This window comes from Cyprinus carpio, chromosome A9 (genome assembly GCF_018340385.1).
Source record: "Cyprinus carpio isolate SPL01 chromosome A9, ASM1834038v1, whole genome shotgun sequence".
In the NCBI taxonomy this organism is placed as follows: Eukaryota; Metazoa; Chordata; class Actinopteri; order Cypriniformes; family Cyprinidae; genus Cyprinus; species Cyprinus carpio.
In genome coordinates this window covers 10,577,957-10,596,873 of record NC_056580.1, presented here as the reverse complement: position 1 = coordinate 10,596,873, position 18,917 = coordinate 10,577,957, and the positions used below count along the sequence as shown (strand labels likewise).

Sequence of the window (18,917 nt, the reverse complement as noted above, 5' to 3'; positions counted from 1 at the left end):
GAACAGTTAACCGTTGTTTTCATGACTTTTAGTCATTCTCCTTGCTTGCTATTGACGTTAGAGAAGTGTATAGTAGTTTCGCTTGTAACTTTAGAGACGGTCCCTAAATTTGCAAATATCGAATGTCCAACGTCAAGCCCACTTTATGCCAGTGCCGAACAGACGTTTAGACCCATAGACATATGTTTAGACCTGTCCAGGCGGACTTTAGGACCCAGATTATTATTAACAGAATACAATCACATGACCGTCATGTTCAAAGAGGAGAAACGCTGCAAATCTATTGAACTGTGAAAGTGGACTACTTTGTGCAAAATGACAGAACAGAAAAGTTTGAGCAGTTGTAATATTATTTCCTGACACGTTACAATCACGCGCTGCTGTCATAATGTAAAACGGAGGAGTGTTATCCGTTTGATTTAGAGATGAAGCCACTAATTACTTTCGTTTTGCTAAGTCTGTGCTTGTTGCCAATCATTTTTGTGTTGGTAAGTACATCATTCAAAGTGCACGATTTTCACCTCTGCAAATTGTGATTAATTAGTTGATACCATCCTGACATGTATTTAATATTTATAGAAATAATAGCCAAATTCATGTGACAGCTTTCCCAATTGTCATAGAAACTTTGAAACATCAGGAAAATTTAAAAAAGTTATTTTAAGCTTGTTAAAGTAATTAAAATGTATATAGTGAATTTGAATTTTTATTTTAATTATGCTCATTGTGCATGCAATCTCTATAATATGAAGAATATTCTTATGCACCCAGTACAACACCCTGCACATTTTTAACTACATGACTTTTCTGTTTTGGCAGATTCACGCTCATTTTCCATCGACTACAAGAACAACTGCTTCCGAAAGGATGGAAAACCATTTCAGTACATCTCAGGAAGCATCCACTACTCCCGCATCCCTCGGGAATATTGGAAGGACAGGCTGCTCAAGATGTACATGACTGGACTCAATGCTATTCAGGTGTACGTCGAACAGAGCACCAGTGCAAACACTTAATGTACACACTTAAATTACACATCTTGCCAAAAATATTTTGTTTGCTTTCATGCAGGTATGTGCCGTGGAACTTCCATGAGACGCTGCAGGGTGTGTTCAACTTTGCAGGAGACAGAGATCTTGAGTACTTCTTGAACCTGGCCAATCAGACAGGGCTGTTAGTCATCCTGCGACCAGGGCCGTACATCTGTGCAGAATGGGAAATGGTGACTGTCACTTCCTCATGTTGCTAAATTTGAATGTGTTTGAAATGTGATATTTTAAAATAGGCCAATAGGTGTCATGTATCGCTATATGTGATTATGAGAATATGACTCTTCGAGGAGTGTTTTTAAAGAAACAGTTCATCCAAAGTTATACTTTGTTTACTTGTGCTCACCCTTATGGCGTTCTAAACCTATATAACTTTATTTCTTCCATAGAACACAAAATAAGTTCTTTAGTAGAATGTTCACGCTGTTCTTTTCCATACAGTGAAAGTCACCTGGCATAGTAAAGATCTAAAAATGACATGAAAGCAGTTTATACAGCTTGTACAATAGGTTTGACTTCAGGAAAAAATTCTTGATCTGCCTTATTGCTTAAAGGCTGGAATACAAAATAAATCTGAACAGGTTTCAAAACAGTAGACATATATTTGTTGACTTTGTAATTGGTTACAAAGGAAAAAATAGGTATCTACACTAAATGACTGAGGATCACTCACTAGCAGACTTTCATGTCATTTCTGAACTTAAGCCAAAAAATGTGCCTCATTGCTAGGAGATGCATGAAAAATGAAATAAATATGTGTTCTAAAATTGGCTCAAAATATCAATCACTTAATGTTCTTTGACTGGATGATTTCATCTGAATAGTCTGAAGCTATAAGTCTGTGCCCTTCATACACAACGCAATTTACAATTTTCTGTGAAATATGTAAACTCTGGCTGCCAAAAATCTGCAGACTTTTCTCCAGACTGTAAACTGGGGCAAAGATCTGTGCAAAAGTCATTTAGTGTATTCCAGCCTTAAGAAAACTTTGTCAATAGTACACAAATCAAAATCAATAAGTCAAATATTTTTGGTCATTTCTGGGCCTTGACAGACCCTGGTCACCATTCACTTTTCATTATATGGTAAAGAGCAGCATGTACACTCTGTTAAACATCTCCTTTTGTATTCCTCAGAAGAAAGAAAATCATTCTGGTTTTGAAAACCATATACATGAGTAAATAATTTTAATAACAGATTTTTCTTTTCTTTTTTGGGGGTGGGGGGTGGGGGGGTTAGTTATTGTTATTTTGGGAGTTGTAAATTGTGGGTTCTTATCTGTCTGATAGGGTGGTTTGCCTGCCTGGTTGCTTCAAAAGCCAAACATCATCCTTCGTTCAGCTGACACAGGTATACAGTATGTTACGTCTGTGTCAGACATGACTTCACATAGGCCAGATCGCTCTTTAATGGTTGTGTTTGTCTATTTCAGAGTATTTGAAGGCAACAAGTGTCTGGTTTGGTGTGCTACTCACTAAGATGAGACCGTGGCTTTATCAGAATGGAGGAAATATTATCAGTGTGCAGGTAAAAAATCGGGCTAACATTTAGTAAGTAAATGTACGAGCATTACCAGACACATTTGTCCAATGCAGCGTCCTCAGATGAATGGGTCAGTCCCCCTGGATGAACCTGGTGTGGCATTCTCAAGGACACACTGTTGGCAGCTGGGTTAGAAACTACAATCGTTTCATTACCAGCTGAGATATTTAACCACCATGCTGCTCCACCCAGAGACGAATGTAAAATAATATTTACTGACTATGCAATAATAACAAAGTACTAATCACCGTGACTGGCGCTCATGTTTTGTAGAGCCCCTACATAGTAATTATGAATGGTGCTGATATGTAAACAGTGCTTTACAGTGTATAGACAAGTATGGCTCTCCAAGTGTGAATATTTTGTGCATGTTTTCTCTTATCAGGTGGAAAATGAATATGGCAGTTACTTCGCCTGTGATTACAACTACATGCGGCATCTTCACAATCTGTTCCGTTTGTTCCTGGGGGAGGACGTCATTCTCTTCACTACAGATGGGAACACGGATAAAGAGATGATCTGTGGCACACTTGAGGGCCTGTACGCCACTATAGACTTTGGCACAGGTAAGGTCAAAATGAAATCAGTGGTGTCTAAATTGTACTGACCTGTGCAGTGTTGTTAAGATGTTTTAACTAGGGTTTTAGACCATGTATGCATATGCTAAAATACAACAATTGAATTATACATCTTTCAAAAGTTTCTGCATGCCAGTTTATTAGACCCTTAATAAAATAATCAGTATCAGTTTTTTAAATATGGGTCGATCTCAACCTCTCTTTAAATATTTGTCATTTCTCATTTGTAGCTTTAAAAAATATAGTAAATACTCAAACTTGCATCTGAAAAGTCACACAAAGTCCAAGTGACGCTATTGAGACTGTAACTTCTTTTCCCCTTCAGACACCAATATTACTGCAGCCTTCATCCGACAAAGAAGGTTTGAGCCTAAAGGCCCATTGGTAAGTAAGAGAGCATTCGTTTATTGATTGTTTGTGTCTCTATTTCTCGAGCTGTAGGATTTGGCAGTAATTGATGTGTGATGATTTCAGGTGAATTCTGAGTTCTATACAGGCTGGTTGGATCACTGGGGTGACAAACATGCATCTGTGGACACTGTCAAAGTGAGCAAAATGCTTGGAGAGATGTTGTCCATGGGTGCCAGTGTGAACATGTAAGTAATGCTTTCTTTAGGATAATAAGTATAAAGCCATTTGGTTCATTAGATTATTTAAACTAAAATACCTAGTTAATATTAAAACTTTGCTGTACTGTACTGATGTATCACAATAATCCAACTGAAAGGGCTTTCTTCAAATCACAGGTACATGTTTGAGGGAGGAACAAACTTTGGCTACTGGAATGGTAAATCTTGCTATCTCAGTATACCCGTTCCCATTTCACTGACGATATCTGTTAATGCAGTCATCTTAATGTGTGAATGTAATGTTATCACTCATAGGAGCGGATCATGATACCAGGTTTCGGTCTGTGGTGACCAGTTATGATTACAATGCACCTTTATCAGAGGCAGGAGACCCCACTGACAAACTGCTTGCCATCAGAGATGTCATTAAGAATGTAAGAGCATACATACAGTAACTCTGAATGTACATGTATACATTTATGACAATATCCAGTTTACAGGGAAGTATTAGTTGGTATACTAGCTCACCCATACTAGCTAGTATTTGTTAGCAGCACCTTTTGAATCACAAAACAGACTTCTGTTTTATTGAAATAATAATGTGTTTGTTTTCAGTTTCGTGATATTCCAGTTGGTCCCATGCCACCAGCCACCCCAAAGTTCGCTTATGGCTTTGTTACACTTCAGAAGGTATGGACATTTCACATAGCAAAACTCATTTGCAAGATTTCTTGTCCATACAAACCATCTTACTCTGTTCCTATGTTCTTTCATAGGTTGGCAACATTAGCAGCTTGTTGGATACGCTGTCACCTCAAGGTCCAGTACAATCTCAATATCCTTTGACGTTTGAGGAGATTAAACAGGTATGATATTTAAAAGAACTTAAAGGGATACTCCACGCCAAAAAGAAAATTTTGCCATTACTTACATACCCCCATGTCGCTCCAAACTCCTAAAAGCTTTGTTCATCTTCGGAACACAATTTAAGATATTTTGGATGAAAACCGGGAGGCTTGTGACTGTCTCATAGACTGCCAAGTAAAAGTACACTGTTAAGGTCCAGAAAAGTATGAAAGCCATCGTCAGAATATTCCATCTGCCATCAGTGATTCAACCGTAAAGTTATGAAGCGTACGCAGCATATGGTGGTGATATGGAGAGACACAGAGGAGACCGTTGACAAAGGAATTGTTCAATAAAGTCGTTATTTTTGTTTTCTTAGCTTACAAACAGTATTGGCGTTGCTTTATAACGTTACAGTTGAATCACTGATGGCAGATGGAGTATTCTGACGATGTCTTTCATACTTTTCTGGACCTTGACAGTGTAACTTGCTTAGCAGTCTATGGGACAGTCTCAAGCCTCCCTGTTTTCAACCAAAATATCTTAAATTGTGTTCCGAAGACGAACTAAGCTTCTACAGGTTTGGAACGACATGGGGGTAAGTGATTAATGACAGAATTTTTTTATTTTGGGGTGGAGTAACCCTTTAATACCGTCCATGAACATTACATGCAGAATGTAATTATGATTAGTAATGTTTTATGTTGTTGTGTTTCGCCAGCCAATAAAGGCCAATGTTTTAATTCCTCATAAATGGCTATAGATGTGGATATATGGTTTGGGCTTTGGAGGCTGGTCTTAGTTAAGTGTAATAGCAGGTCTGAGCTTGTGTTATGTCAACTGTGTGCAGTACTATGGCTCCATGCTTTACCGAACGACACTGCCACGGAATGTTCCCGAGCCGACCCCTCTCATCTCGCCCCTCAATGGCATCCATGATCGTGCATATGTCTCTGTGAATGGGGTGAGCAAACCACTTGTTTGGGTCATGCTAACACAATGTTTTGTTCTCATTATGGTTAGTCAGACACTATAACAGTGTGTATTAACACTGGTGTATAAAACCACCGTTTGCAGCTTAAAGATGCACTGTTTTTTTTTTTTTAACACTGGTGAAAGGAATAACATTTTGTTATTTAAAATTGTCACATGAAGACGTATCAGCTTTATTCCACATGAAGTGGGTACAACGGGGGAACCATGTTGAAATCATATGACAAGCCCCCTTGCTGCAAAACTCAGCCATTCGACACCAGCAACCACATGCAAAACACTGGAAATGAATCCAAGCATGAGATGGAGAAAACAAAAACAAAAAAACTAATAAAAAAAAACAATGTGAATGAATCTGGGAATGAGTTGGAGAATGAGATGGAGAAAAAAATAATAAAAAAAGTGATAAATGTCTTTATAAACTCCAGTTTTTTTTTTGTTTTTTTGTTTTTGGTTTTTGGTTTTTGGTGTGTTTGTGTGTTTTTAACGTGTAGTCTATATAGTTGTTAATTATTTCAGTTTCAGTACATTATTTAGTAATTTTAGTACATCAAAACTAAATGAAAATGAGAAACGGTGCCTTGGCAACTAGCTGAAATAAGTTTTTCAATAATTTATTTTATTTCAATTAACGTTTATTTTAAGTAACGAAAATGGTTTTATGGGTTTAGTTAACTATAATAATCCTGTATTATACATAGGTACAATATATTAAATGAAAGTTTGGTAATTTATATTCTATTTATTTACAAAGTATAGCATGTCATCATACCTTAAATTCATTGTGATATGTTAGTTTATTTTTTTGTATTGTTAAGTTGATATTCTGTTGTTATGGGGCATATGTCATATGTAAGTTGATTGTGGACCTTGTCAGTCAAAACACAGCTACTCCTCAGTGCATTGCCTTATTTGCAGACCAAATTAAAAATTGTCATTTTCTGTTCCTTCAACAAAAACCAGTACTGCTGATCTCACAAAACCAAACTGCTGGTCACTTCAGTTTACATGATCAAATGGATTAGCCAGTGTTTAATGGTTTATTTAGGGGCTATATTTAACTCTCATATTAACTGTGGTTTTGTTTGATGACAGATGTTTGCCAGAAAAGACTGTTTAGATTGAAACTTGTCTGTGAGCAGGTGTACAAGGGGCTTATGGAGAGGGACACTGCACTGGTGATGAACGTTACGGGACAACAAGGGGATCAGTTGGACATAATCGTGGAGAACATGGGCAGGGTCAATTTTGGAAGTTATATCAATGATAATAAGGCAAGATGCACTAAATATGGCATTATTAAAGATTTGCTAATATTCATTAAATTCCATTAGTGAATAAAGAATTTAAAACCTTTTTTTCAGGGTCTCTTGGGTAACCTCATTTTGGGCAATGACGTGCTCACCGATTGGTCAATCTACCCACTGGACATTGACACTGCAGTAGCCAATGGCTGGCTGCAGGCGGGTCACTCAGGGTCAGGGATGGAAGCAGGAGACGGACCAATGATCTACTCAGGAACCTTGAAGCCTACAGGCCTCGCATGGGACACTTTTGTAAAACTTAATGGATGGACTAAGGTGAGGTGCATTTTTTTGTATTATGAAGAATATCTAGTATTTGTTATTGTTTGAGACTTAAGTGCATATACATGCCAGTTTTGTGTAATTCTGTTTTTCTCTTTTAGGGTCAGGTGTGGGTAAATGGAGTGAACTTGGGAAGGTATTGGCCCCAGAGGGGCCCACAACAGACGCTTTATGTCCCCGGACCTTTTCTTAGTGCCACTCAGCCAAACAACATCACAGTGCTAGAGCTGGAAAGAGCTCCGTCACACAGAAGAATCCTGTTTATGGACCGGCCTCAGCTGAACAGCCCTGGACAGAAGACATGATCATAGACTCTAACAGTGCCAGTCAAAGGCCTCTCGCTGTTCTGCAAGTATTACAAAGAAATACCATAATGCATAATAATACACTGTCATTTTTGCCACATTTGCCCAATTTACTGGTCAGTTTATTTCTTAAGAAATGGTAAAAATGCTAAAAAAAAAATCCATACCAAGATGCTTAAGTTAATTTTCTTACTGACGAATCTAAGAAGTCAAGACCTTGATGCGCATTAAAGTTACTCTGATTCAAAAGAATATTATTTTAATTTCAGTCTCATAACATTTCAACAACATTTCAGCATTTTGTGCTGTCAACCATATACCTTTTGTTCTTTATGATAAATCCTGCTAGTCTGGAAACAATAATACACCAAAAGAATCATATCAATGATGATTTCAAGCAAGAAACTGTATTTGTACAACCTAAAACTGCCGCAGCTGCCAAACAATGTGGAAGAATAAACTTTAACATCATTTTTACCAAACGTTTGCAAATTCCCCATAGTTTTGCATTTTCAAACACAAAACACACCATGATTTTACTTAACAGTTCTGAATTAGCTGTGATTTTTAATGAGCCATTATATAATTTCAAGTATAGATGAAGATATAGATTTTTTTTGAATCACAGTGGTTGGTCTGTGTCCTGAGTTGTGTCCTCAGTTAAACTATGTTCAATTACAGAAATTCAGGATTTCTGTAAATCATTCATGGCTTATTAAATCATTCGCTTCTCCTATTCCAGGTATTAAACTTTCATAGTCTTGTTATTTCCAAATTAAATCCATAATATATGTTTATTGTAAAATCCAATCAACTCTCAGATCATGTGAGATGAAATATGTCCACAATATGGCAGTACACCTTCGCCTCTAATACTGTGTGGCAGGAAGTGAGAGGTCAGGGTCGGGCGGCAGCATTGGCTTTGCGGTGGGCTTGGACACAGCGAGGCGTACAGAAAGAGTAGTCCAGATATTCAAAAGGAATCTTCCCCAGTAACGACTCTCCACACTGAAAGCATCTCCTTTAAAAATATTTTTATGGTAATGAATTATGATTACAAAACTTATACTTGGATGAACTATTCCTTTAAACATGACTAACATAAAAGGACAGATATATCGCCATAGAGATATTATTACATAATAAAAGGTAATACCTAATGGTGGTGAGTGTTACTCCGGTTTGGGCCATATGTTCAGCCAATCTCCTCTCTGCAGCCAGAGCTCGCTGTGTGACATCAGAAACATAATCAGCCAATCACAAGAGCTCTTCCACGTAAGAGGAAGAAATTAAGTTGTCACCTTCTCTCTGTCACTAAGAGCTATGAACCTCCTCCTTTCCTCCTCTTCTTGCTGTTTCTGGAGTTTCTCTTCTTTTTGCTCTTTCTCTCTCTGTTTCCGTGCTGCTTTTTGGGCTTTTTTCTTCTCTGCCTTTTTGGACTCAATTTCTTCAGTCAGTGGTCCAGGCACCTTAAACACATTAAAGCAAAAATAATATAGCTGTAAGTGACAGATATATAACTTTAGATTGCAAAGACAAGGCAGCTGTGCATACAAAGGTTTTCAAAAAAACTATTTATTTAAACCTAAAAAAAAATATTTTGAAATATATAAAAAAAAAAAATATTTTTTTTTGATATAAAATAGTAATGTGATGAAATAAATTAATTTAAAAAAAATATATATGAAAAAATTATTAAACCTTTGTATTTAGTGCAGGTCTGAAACCACTAGCCAAATAAAATTTAATGACACATTAAACCTTTTTATCTGCATCTCTTTTAGTAAATAGATTTTATAAATGTTTTTAATGTGCTTTAAAAAAATATATATTTTAAAGGGAAAAATAGAATCATTTTTATTTGTGGTCTCTGACTTTCACTGTTTATTTTTTGTTGTTGTTTTGCCATGAATATGAAGGTTTTGTTACTGTGATGAAGATGTGTTTACCTGTGCTTTAGTGTAGTCATACTTATGAGGGTGTTCGGCCATGTATTTTCTGAATGTGTTGCGCGTATCTTTTTCTGGAGCAACTCCATATGGAGTCTGTCCTTTCTTATCCCTGAAAAAGACATTGGCCACTATTTAGAATTGAACAATCCATCTGGCTACATGAAAGCTTATCCATGCAGTACAATTTAATTGCTGCTAATTGATTGTTGCAATGATTCTGTATGTGGTTACTTGTTAGCTGGATCACTCCCTTCATCCATTAACAGTCTGATGACTGAACTCTGTCCAGCTGCTGATGCCACATGCAGTAAAGTAAAGCCTGCTGAGTCTATGGGCTTGTTGAGAAGACATGAAACCCTTGAGGTAGGATTCTCTTTGGCGTTTCTCTCTCTTTTGCCCTTTTCCTCTCCCTGGTCCTCTGGTAGTTGCAGGAGGGTGCATAATGATTGGATGTCCCCTGTTTTACAGGCTGTGTAGAGAGCATCCCTCAAACTATATTCCAGAGACACATCCAATTCCTAAAAAGAGAAAAAAATTAAATTTAAAATAAAATAACTGTGTTATATTTAAATTTATTTTAATTATTTTTTAATTTTTGTGTATTGTTCCTTTTGTGTTTTAGTTAAATTTTTCTCCAGTCTTCAGTGTCACATGATACTTCATAATTAATTCTAATATGCTGATTTGCTGCTCAGAAACATTTTATTAATGGCGAACTGTGAGTTGACTGTTGGCTCCAATATCAGTGTTTTACCTTCTTCTGGCTGGCGTTTTTTGCCTTTGGGTTTCCTCCTGCTCTTTGACTTTCTCTGCATCTCTTTAGAGTCATCTTCACATTCCAGTTTACCTTCTTCCAGTATTTCATAATTTGCCTTTTCTTCAGTTATTTCCAAGTTGCTTGAATCTGAAGACACAAGAAAAAAACAGGACATTTTTACTAAACTTCTCTATCTTTACTAAAAGCATTTTCCTTTTGTTTTGCAAAGGTCTTTACTTTCTCTCTTCTCTTTCCTTTTCCTTCTTTTCTTCTTATTAGGCAGGATCTCATGTTCTCTGAGGTCCAGAGTTCCCAGTGTCACCTCCACCATCTCTAACGTTCCTGGGTCTTCTTCCCCTGAACTTTCTTCTTTAACCTCTTCTCCCTCTGCAGGCACTGACCACAAAACAGCCTTTAAATAAGTACATTTTGAGAAACAGCATTTAAGACACAGTCAGGGTTCAGACCACTGATCCATGTAATGTCTGGATCTTTCATGGCATTCTAAACTAACATTTGGAGGTGAAGCCATCAGAAGTGTTTGAGCAGTCATCTTACTATTCCCTACCAGCAGAGAGCATCATTTGACAGACATAAAATCACCCGACCTGAAGCCTATCAGTCACACAGGATTGTTTTTTAAGATACATGTTTGTAAATTAATTGTTACTTTATACAGTATGTTATCTGCAATGTTTATGTGTCTTTTCATGCAGGATACGTGATATATTGAAATAGTTTAGGTGGGTGTGTCAGCTGCACACTGCCAACTCAGGTATCCAAGATAAAATATATTTCTTTTTGTACATAATTATACAGGAAATATTAAACATGAACATATACAGTGGCTTTAGAAAAGAATCACTCGGAACCCCCCTTTAAAATATAATTTTGTTGTTTTGCAGCCTGAAATGAAGATGTGTTTCACATGTTTCATCACAAAGCGATGGTTGGTTCTCCCAGACCTCTTTGGCAATATCCATCATCCCTCTTGGCCATCGTCCGTAGAGGAGTTCAAATGGGGAAAATCCTGTGGAGCACTGTGGTATTTCCCTGATGGAGAACAGCACATAAGGCTGTCAGAGTCTCAATGCCCATAGGACTGGTTTGCACTGCATAGTGCTTTGCCTCAGCTGGCAGGGAGCGGATGCAATGGTCTAGCATTGGGATCCTCAAATCTGGGGTGGCGCTTTCCCCTGTAGTGAGCCAGGCCTTTCCCAGTCGGGTCGATATAGCTGAGGTCTCACTGATTGGGTTGGATAAAAAGTCCATGAATGGAAATGTTGGGCACAAGTGGGGAGGCTATGCCCATAGTAGGCCAAGATGGCCTTCTTTAAATTCACATAATCATCATCAAGCAGATCTTGACAGGCTCTTTGGGCTTCCCCTGTCAAAAAAGGTTGTAAAAAAGGTTGCCAAGTGTGTTTCAGGCTCTGCTTCAGGCCATTTCTCTCTGACTGCAGTTCTCTTAAATACCTCTAGGTAGGCTTTGACATCATCATCTGGAGTCTGCTTAGTGAGGACCCTCCCTGGGTCTACGGTGGCTCTGGTTTTGAACATGACTTAACCTATTGTTTTAACTGACTCCCTAAGGGCACATAGTTCCTCCCTCTGTTTGGCATGACTGGTCAGCAAAGCATTAATGGCAGCTTCCATTCTGTCCTTCTCTGGGTCTAGTTTTGTCACCGCTTAAGTGTTGACTTCTATGCCCGCATTCTCCACCAAATGTGATGTCCTTAAAGGGATACTCTATCCCAAAATAAAAATTTTGTCATTAATCGTTGGGTCAGAATGCATGAGTTGTGTCGTTTCTCCAAATGCACTGGCTATACATGCTTTTTGTTAAAGGGTTACTTTACTTTTAGTTTTGTGACTGTCCCATAGACTGCCAAGTAAGTTACACTGTTAAGGTCCAGAAAAATATGAAAGTCACAGAAGAGCGTAAGCTGGCTGCATACAGCTCAGATTCTCCAAAATGGTGCTACGCTGATGTGGAGTCACACAGAGGAGACAAATTGTTGAATAAAGTCATTATTTTTGTTTTATTCACATACAAAAAGTATTGTCGTCACTTCATAACGTTAAGGTTGAACCACTGATGGCAGATGGACTATTCTGACAAAGCTTTTCATACTTTTCTGGACTTTGACAGTGTATTTTATTTAGCAGTCTATGGGACAGTCACAAGCCTCCCGGTTAACATCCAAAATATCTTACATTGATGAAAGAAGATGAACGAAGCTTTTACAGGTTTGGAACGACATGGGGTAAGTGATTAATGACAAATGTTAATTTTGGGGTGGAGTGTCCCTTTAAAAAGGGAAAACAGAGCAGAAGAATGGTTGGTCGTCAAGAGAAACGGGACAGGGTTCAATCTCTCTGTTCTTCATCAGGTTATCCCTTGTTACTCTTTAGCTGGTCTCTGGCCATCCAGAGTTTCGGCATCACCCACCCCAGACTGAAACAGAGATCCTAGCTTTATGATGACCTCCATTAGGCCATCATTGGCTCAGGTTATGGGTTGTTACTTTTTTGGTGGTTGAGCAGGTGGAAGTACTCATGATTGATGGCTTTTCCTAGCCGGGGCCTGCTCCTTTGGTCCAGGGTTTCCTCCTTCCAAAACCCCACCCCAGACTGAAACAGAGATCCTAGCTTTATGATGACCTCCATTAGGCCATCATACAGTTTCAAAATGCATTCTGTTGATGAAATCATTGTTAAAACATTGCAGTTAGCCTACTGCACAAATAAAAACAATATAACAACATAATTATATACACAGTGAACAGATGTACAATAGAATGTATGGGAATACTAGGAAATATCAATATGGTGGCGCGGTGGCTTCACTTTTATGTCATCATGAGCAATCCAGTTCTCTATTATTGATCAGTGGTTCAGACGCACCATTGGTGTTTGGGACTGGATGACTAACAGGTTTAGGAATTTTCTTCTTCCACACTCTCTTCGAAGGACTGAAAATACTAGAGATTTCAGTGTCCTTTTCTGGAATGTAAAAGACATATATATTGAAGGGAAGAAATTAAAAGATTTAAATATATATATTACATGGTAGCAAATCTCAACTTACGATAAACATGTACAGTTGAGAGAAGATCAAAGACTCTCTGTATTTCACTAAATGTTGCTCTACGTGTGGCGAAAGGAAGTACACGGACTCTTTGATCTTTTTTGTCCAGTGGTGCTCTGCGACCTCCAAAAAATATGGTCTTATTGTAACTTGGTGCTCGGAGGAAGATGGCACTTGCCTCCTTCAAATACTCAGCCCAGCTTTCTAGAAGATCGTGAATATCCTGGTTAAAAAAGGACATGTACATCAAAAACAATTCCAACCTCATGAATTTAGAAAGTCAGTGTTTTAAGTTTTTATATATAACAAAGGATTGAAATTCAGAATGCAGTTGGAGGAACATACCTTGAGCAGCGCTGCCTCATTGTAACGTCTGAGGGCCGCCCCTGCTGATTTAGGCCTGTGGCTGTGGTTCTGAGAGTCCCTCAGTCCCTGAGCAGTCCCTCGCTTCGCTCTCACCGTGTATCGATGGAACGTCTTATGCTGCAGAATCTCTTTTCTATGTGTCAGACAAATCAATTAGGGAATAGCATTTAAATAACTCTGAAATATTTGCAGTTATAGACAAACGTCTGAACTTTTCACTGACCCCTTAAAGACTACTCCAGCAAAGTGTCCACCACCAGTCATCAGAATGACCCAAATAGTGTTGTTTGATATTTTCAGTAAAGAGGAAACCAAGTCTTCCTCATTGTCCTGAGTATGACAACAGAATTAGATGAGACTGAAAGAAGAGAGTGCTGCAGGAATGGCTTAAAACGTGGAAATGAGTTAGCATTTCTGACCTTCTGGTTCTATTGTCCTAAAGTCAATGTGTCTTTTGATTGGGGTTTTGGTTAAATGCCTTAAATAAGGTCTGCGTGCCTAACACAAGCTCAAGATATTTTCACGTACTATTCTACGACACTTAATTGTGATTCATTTTTTTAAGCTTTTATGTGAAAAGGTGGTTGCTAACAAGTGGCTAAATAGGACTAATGGGGCATTAAATGTCACCAAAATCACACCAAACAGGAAAACTCATATACTAACTAGTCCGCTTTCACAGCCTTGTTTAACCTCACACTCTCTATTCTCACTCAAACTTGACTGAAAGCGTTATCATGGTGTAGTTCATTTATAGCCTAACTTACTGTATAATTTTAGCTTTTTACCTCTAGAGAATGTATTTAGGCTTCAAATAAAAAAATTATTGATTATCTTGATGAACAAAACACACCACTGTTAGTCACAGAACTTATTTTCTGGAATAGTCCAAATGACAAGAGGAAAATCCTATTGGTTTTTTTTTTGTCAAGGGTACCATGGTGAAGCTAACCTCCAGGACGGCCAACAAAAAATTATTTCCCTGCAGAACTCTATAGAAAATAAAATTCAGGTATTTCAAAACAACACAATTTGATCTTGAACTGCAAAGACACTCCAGTACATAATCTAGTATGAGAGATGCTACAAGAAAATGTGCTTCCACCAATCAGAAAGCAAACTGCGGAAAGGTCATTATTTTATAAAATGCAATAGTTATTATTTTTTCATGTCTATTTTTTTTCTTTTTCTACTCAACTGCTCTAAACAATAAATGCAAAATAAATCTCAAAATATATAACCCCATCATTAAAAATCTCTCTGAGAATAATCTGTTAAGTGGGGATTCTTCTTGGCCAAAGAGGGGTTTATTTAGGCACAGACGAACAAATCTGAGAAATGATGGATAGATTTACTCACTTTCTTGCTTTGCAGAACACAGTGATACAATGACAGGTACTGTCCCTGCATGTTTTGAAAGACCACTTTTGTAGAAAGTCGACGTGTGGACTGAACTGTGTCCAGAGCACTGTCTGTCTCTTCAGGGCCCACTTCATCTCCAAGATCCCCTTCCTCACTGTCTGAACTGTCTGAGTCTGAGCCCGAAATGCTTGAAATATCGCCTGTTAACAGAAAGGCAGACAGGAAGAGTATGCAAAAATTACGCTTATGCAAACATAAACCAGTTTCTCAGTGAGGTCATATGAGCATACATGACTCTACCTGTGCCAGTCTTCTTCTCAAACTCCTCCACTGTGACCACTGATCTTCCTTCCAGCCGCTGTCTCAGGTTGAAACGGTGCCAGTCAAGTTTGTAGTGCTCCATCTGATAAAAGACTGGGGCTGAATTAACATACACATTAAATGTCTTTCTATCCCTTTATACAAAGCTATGACATGACTTCAGAAGAATAGCACAGTAGTACTTTGGACTACTTTTATGGTACTTTATGTTGCTTTTTGGTCACCCTGTAAGGAAAAGAGCAGCATCAACATTGATTGATGGTATATTCTCCTGAGAACCAAAAAAAATAAATAAAAAATATATAAAGTTTTGTGATTTTTTTTAATGTCATTAAAAAAAATGGAGCATAAGAAACAAATGGAGAAAAACAAAATATTTTATTCATATTTCATTTGATGTCATTTGTAGAGGATGTCAGGACTAAGTTATTCAAATAAATAAATAAATAAACAGACATGAAAAAGGCATGTATAGGCAAAAACAATGCTTTATTTTTTGATAGTTAAAGTGACGTGACATACAGCCAAGTATGGTAACCCATACTCGGAATTCGTTTTTAACCCAAACTTTGCACACACACAGCAAACACACAACTGTGTTATGAGAGCAGTGGGCAGCCATTTATGCTGCGGCGCCCGGGGAGCAGTTGGGGGTTCGGTGAATATTGCTCAAGGGCACCTCAGTCGTGGTTTGAAGGTGGAGAGAGCGCTGTACATTCACTCACCCCCCACCCACAATTCCTGCCGGCCCGAGCCTCGAACTCACAACCCTTGGGTTGCAAGTCCAACACTCTGACCGTTAGGCCACGACTTCCCTTTTCCAAAAACAATGCTTTATTTTTTAATTCACCAATCAGTTTTTAGGTTATTTTTAAGCCAAACTTTGTACAAAGCTAAATCTCAACTATGTTATGAGAGATATAACAGAATGATTTTATATACGACTGTAAGTGTACTTTATGGAATATGTGCGTAAAATTACCATAAATGGGTTTTCCCATTCTGTACAATGTATCTATACATTGCATCTAATTTGCATACAGTATTAATGTGTTCTTGGGGCAAACCATAATGAAAAAAGAAGTGTAATAATGGGAGTAATAACATTTTCATAAGAATATATTGGGTTTTACCATAATGCTGTTTATCCTGGTGTCCTCTACAGAAGCCCTGTTTCGTAACAAAGTCATATTCTGATTATTTTTAATTTTTATTTATAAGTTCATTCTGTCAATATCAGTCGCTTTATTGGCAACTGTGGCATGTACAGTATAGTCTCAGAGAAATTCACCAAAATATAATGTCCTCTACAGAGAACAAAAGGCTATGCCTGGGTCCCAGGAGGATATACTTTTGTTGAAGCTATCAGTGTGCATGCCTTTATTTTTTGTCTTATATTCGAATGTATTCTTGCTTCAAATCAAAGTTTGTATAATGTGATTCACCTCGTAGCTGGTGGGTTTGGTTCATGGCTTATAACTCTTTAAGGAGTATCCCTTTAAAGGTTCTACTACAAACTCAGACTTAAATTGATCTTATCAGCACTGTAATGAATTACTCATCAGGGTTGACCCTACAGTACCTGCTCCTCTCGACTCTCAAAGGGACACCGACAGGCCGAGCAGAACATCCGGTCTGACACCTCACCGGCGGACGCAGTCGTGCTTGAGCCGACATCTGTGCGTGTAATGAAGAGTGCGGTATTAAGAAGTGATCAGCAGCAGTGTGTCATCTCATCAGAGCAGCCAGTCTGGCTCTCTTACCCTCACCGGACGCAGTAGCAGAGGGCTGGGGAGGTTCGGGATGACCCAGCAGTCCAGACACCTCTCTGAGGCCAGCGATCACACTCTCATCCGCACACAGAGAGAACACACACCGCTGCTCCGGTGAAGACATCGTGCAGCCGACAAAATAAACCACCGCTACCTACTAAACACACACACACACACACGCGAGTATCAGAGGGAGAAGGGTGACATCATGACAGATAAACAGGGTGAGAGAGTTTTACAAAAACGTGAGCTTTACTCATAACACTTAACATTCAATATCGGGACTGGCGATAAAAGCGAAGCAATGTCCATGTTTGTCTCAATCTGACAGCTGCTTCCCTGCTAGAGTAAGTTAAGCCTGATAAAGATGCTGTGCTAAACGCTCAAATTCAGCTCACTTAACTGTCAGTGATCAATGTAAATGTATATATTTACCTTAATGGCAAAAGCATCGGTCACTTACGGTTTGATTTGATATTTTCAGTCCGAGTAAAACTGAAGTGAATCATATTACAGTAAACGCGTTTTTTGTACTCTACGGTGGCCGACAAGTGTCAGAAAACTACAGCGCGATTTGATGAAGACTCTTGATGCCAAGGACTTCCAAATATGATGATTGATATCCTTGTAATTGTATCATTTTTACTTAAGATATAACTGTGAAAATATATTTAATGTAAGTAACTGTGTGAGCATTAATTGGCTCTATTTTCTGTAAAATATTTATTTATATTAAATTGGCAGCATATCTTTTACTATCCCCCATTAGATGTATTCAGTTTTCATATATATTTGCATATGGCTCTTCACACACAAAAATACTGTCCCAGAGTTTTACAGAAGAAACATTTCCAGAGAAGTATTTTTTTTTTTTACATTTTCTTTGAATTTCACCCTGGAGGTGTGTCTGTTTGAATTCATCATTGCCAGAGGACAATCTTTTGAATCTTTACACTTTATTCAGTAGTGAGACTACCAATGAACCGCCAATGAATATATTTCGATTGTTTAAATCAAATAATAAAATACACAAAAATCACTTTACTTTTCCATATTTATTGCAGCTTGTACTAAAATAAATAAATAAATAAAAGGTAGCATTTTCTGATGCAGTGTTCACTTCCGTGTTCCTCTTTTTCTCACTGCTACTCACTCTGGTTGGATGAACATGGTTTTCATGCAAAACTGGAAATTGAGACCAGTTGAATATCAGCAGCATTATTTTTGCATGGCCTTTACCTACAGACGGCAAAATTCTAACAAGAGGTTACGACTTGCTGTACCTTCCTGTGTGTTTGCAGAAGCGTCTGATTTCCTCAGCTGCTCACGTTTGACCTTCAGATTATGCTCCTCCTCCCGCAGACTTCTCAGAAGAGCTCGCTCTGACTCTGCGGTGCTGTCACAAAATATCGTCCATGCTTTAATCATGAAATAAATAATTATAGCAAGCTCCCATTAACATGGGCAAAGTCTTTATCTAAATTCTTGGAAACAGATGAAAATTCAATTTCCAAATTTTTTATTTTCACCATTCAGGTTACCCTCCTATAGTAATTTTCTTGAGTTTATTTATTCAGGAGAATATCTAATGTGCTCATTTATCACATAAGTTATTCTCCTGAATAAATAAACCCCCAAAAAACAGTTTTAGGAAAAAGAAGACAGCATATTTTGGTAGGACCACTGATCAACAGAACCACAGACAGCGGGTAGTTGAGCACTTTATCTGGATAGTCTCACCAAGATAAAATGAATTCTTCTAGCTGATTGGCAAGGCTTTTCTTCTCATGCATGAGAGTGTCCAGTTAAAGCAATGCATTCCACAAGC

At 38.0% G+C, this 18,917-nt stretch overlaps 2 protein-coding genes across 9 annotated transcripts; one reads left to right on the top strand and one right to left on the bottom strand.

Moving 5' to 3' along the window:
- Positions 1-205: 205 nt before the first annotated feature.
- Positions 206-7,615, top strand: LOC109095696 (beta-galactosidase-like). 2 transcript variants are annotated; one of them, XM_042763451.1, is made up of 16 exons: positions 206-488; positions 816-982; positions 1,072-1,222; positions 2,339-2,399; positions 2,482-2,576; positions 2,977-3,157; positions 3,495-3,553; positions 3,644-3,765; positions 3,916-3,956; positions 4,054-4,172; positions 4,354-4,428; positions 4,515-4,604; positions 5,435-5,548; positions 6,720-6,851; positions 6,942-7,157; positions 7,265-7,615. In XM_042763451.1, the coding sequence occupies exons 1-16, from the start codon at positions 426-428 to the stop codon at positions 7,466-7,468; spliced, it is 1,890 nt and encodes a 629-aa protein (XP_042619385.1). In that variant the 5' UTR covers positions 206-425; the 3' UTR covers positions 7,469-7,615. The 2 variants fall into 2 exon arrangements, with proteins under 2 accessions (XP_042619385.1, XP_042619386.1); XM_042763452.1 differs by having other exon boundaries at positions 210-488; positions 820-982.
- Positions 7,616-8,243: 628 nt separating this feature from the next.
- Positions 8,244-17,669, bottom strand: LOC109095908 (ankyrin repeat and zinc finger domain-containing protein 1-like). Of its 7 annotated transcripts, none has more exons than XM_042763446.1 (16): positions 17,553-17,669; positions 17,081-17,246; positions 16,900-16,994; positions 15,297-15,399; positions 14,994-15,196; positions 13,858-13,964; positions 13,614-13,767; positions 13,269-13,491; positions 13,085-13,183; positions 10,415-10,573; positions 10,175-10,324; positions 9,652-9,940; positions 9,418-9,529; positions 8,770-8,937; positions 8,625-8,695; positions 8,244-8,489 (listed from the first exon to the last, which is right to left on the bottom strand). In XM_042763446.1, exons 2-16 carry the CDS (start codon positions 17,211-17,213, stop codon positions 8,366-8,368), a joined length of 2,190 nt encoding a protein of 729 aa, XP_042619380.1. In that variant the 5' UTR covers positions 17,214-17,246; positions 17,553-17,669; the 3' UTR covers positions 8,244-8,365. The 7 variants fall into 7 exon arrangements, with proteins under 7 accessions (XP_042619380.1, XP_042619377.1, XP_042619382.1 ...); XM_042763443.1 differs by having other exon boundaries at positions 17,525-17,643; XM_042763448.1 differs by having other exon boundaries at positions 9,652-9,937; positions 17,525-17,643.
- Positions 17,670-18,917: the final 1,248 nt, after the last annotated feature.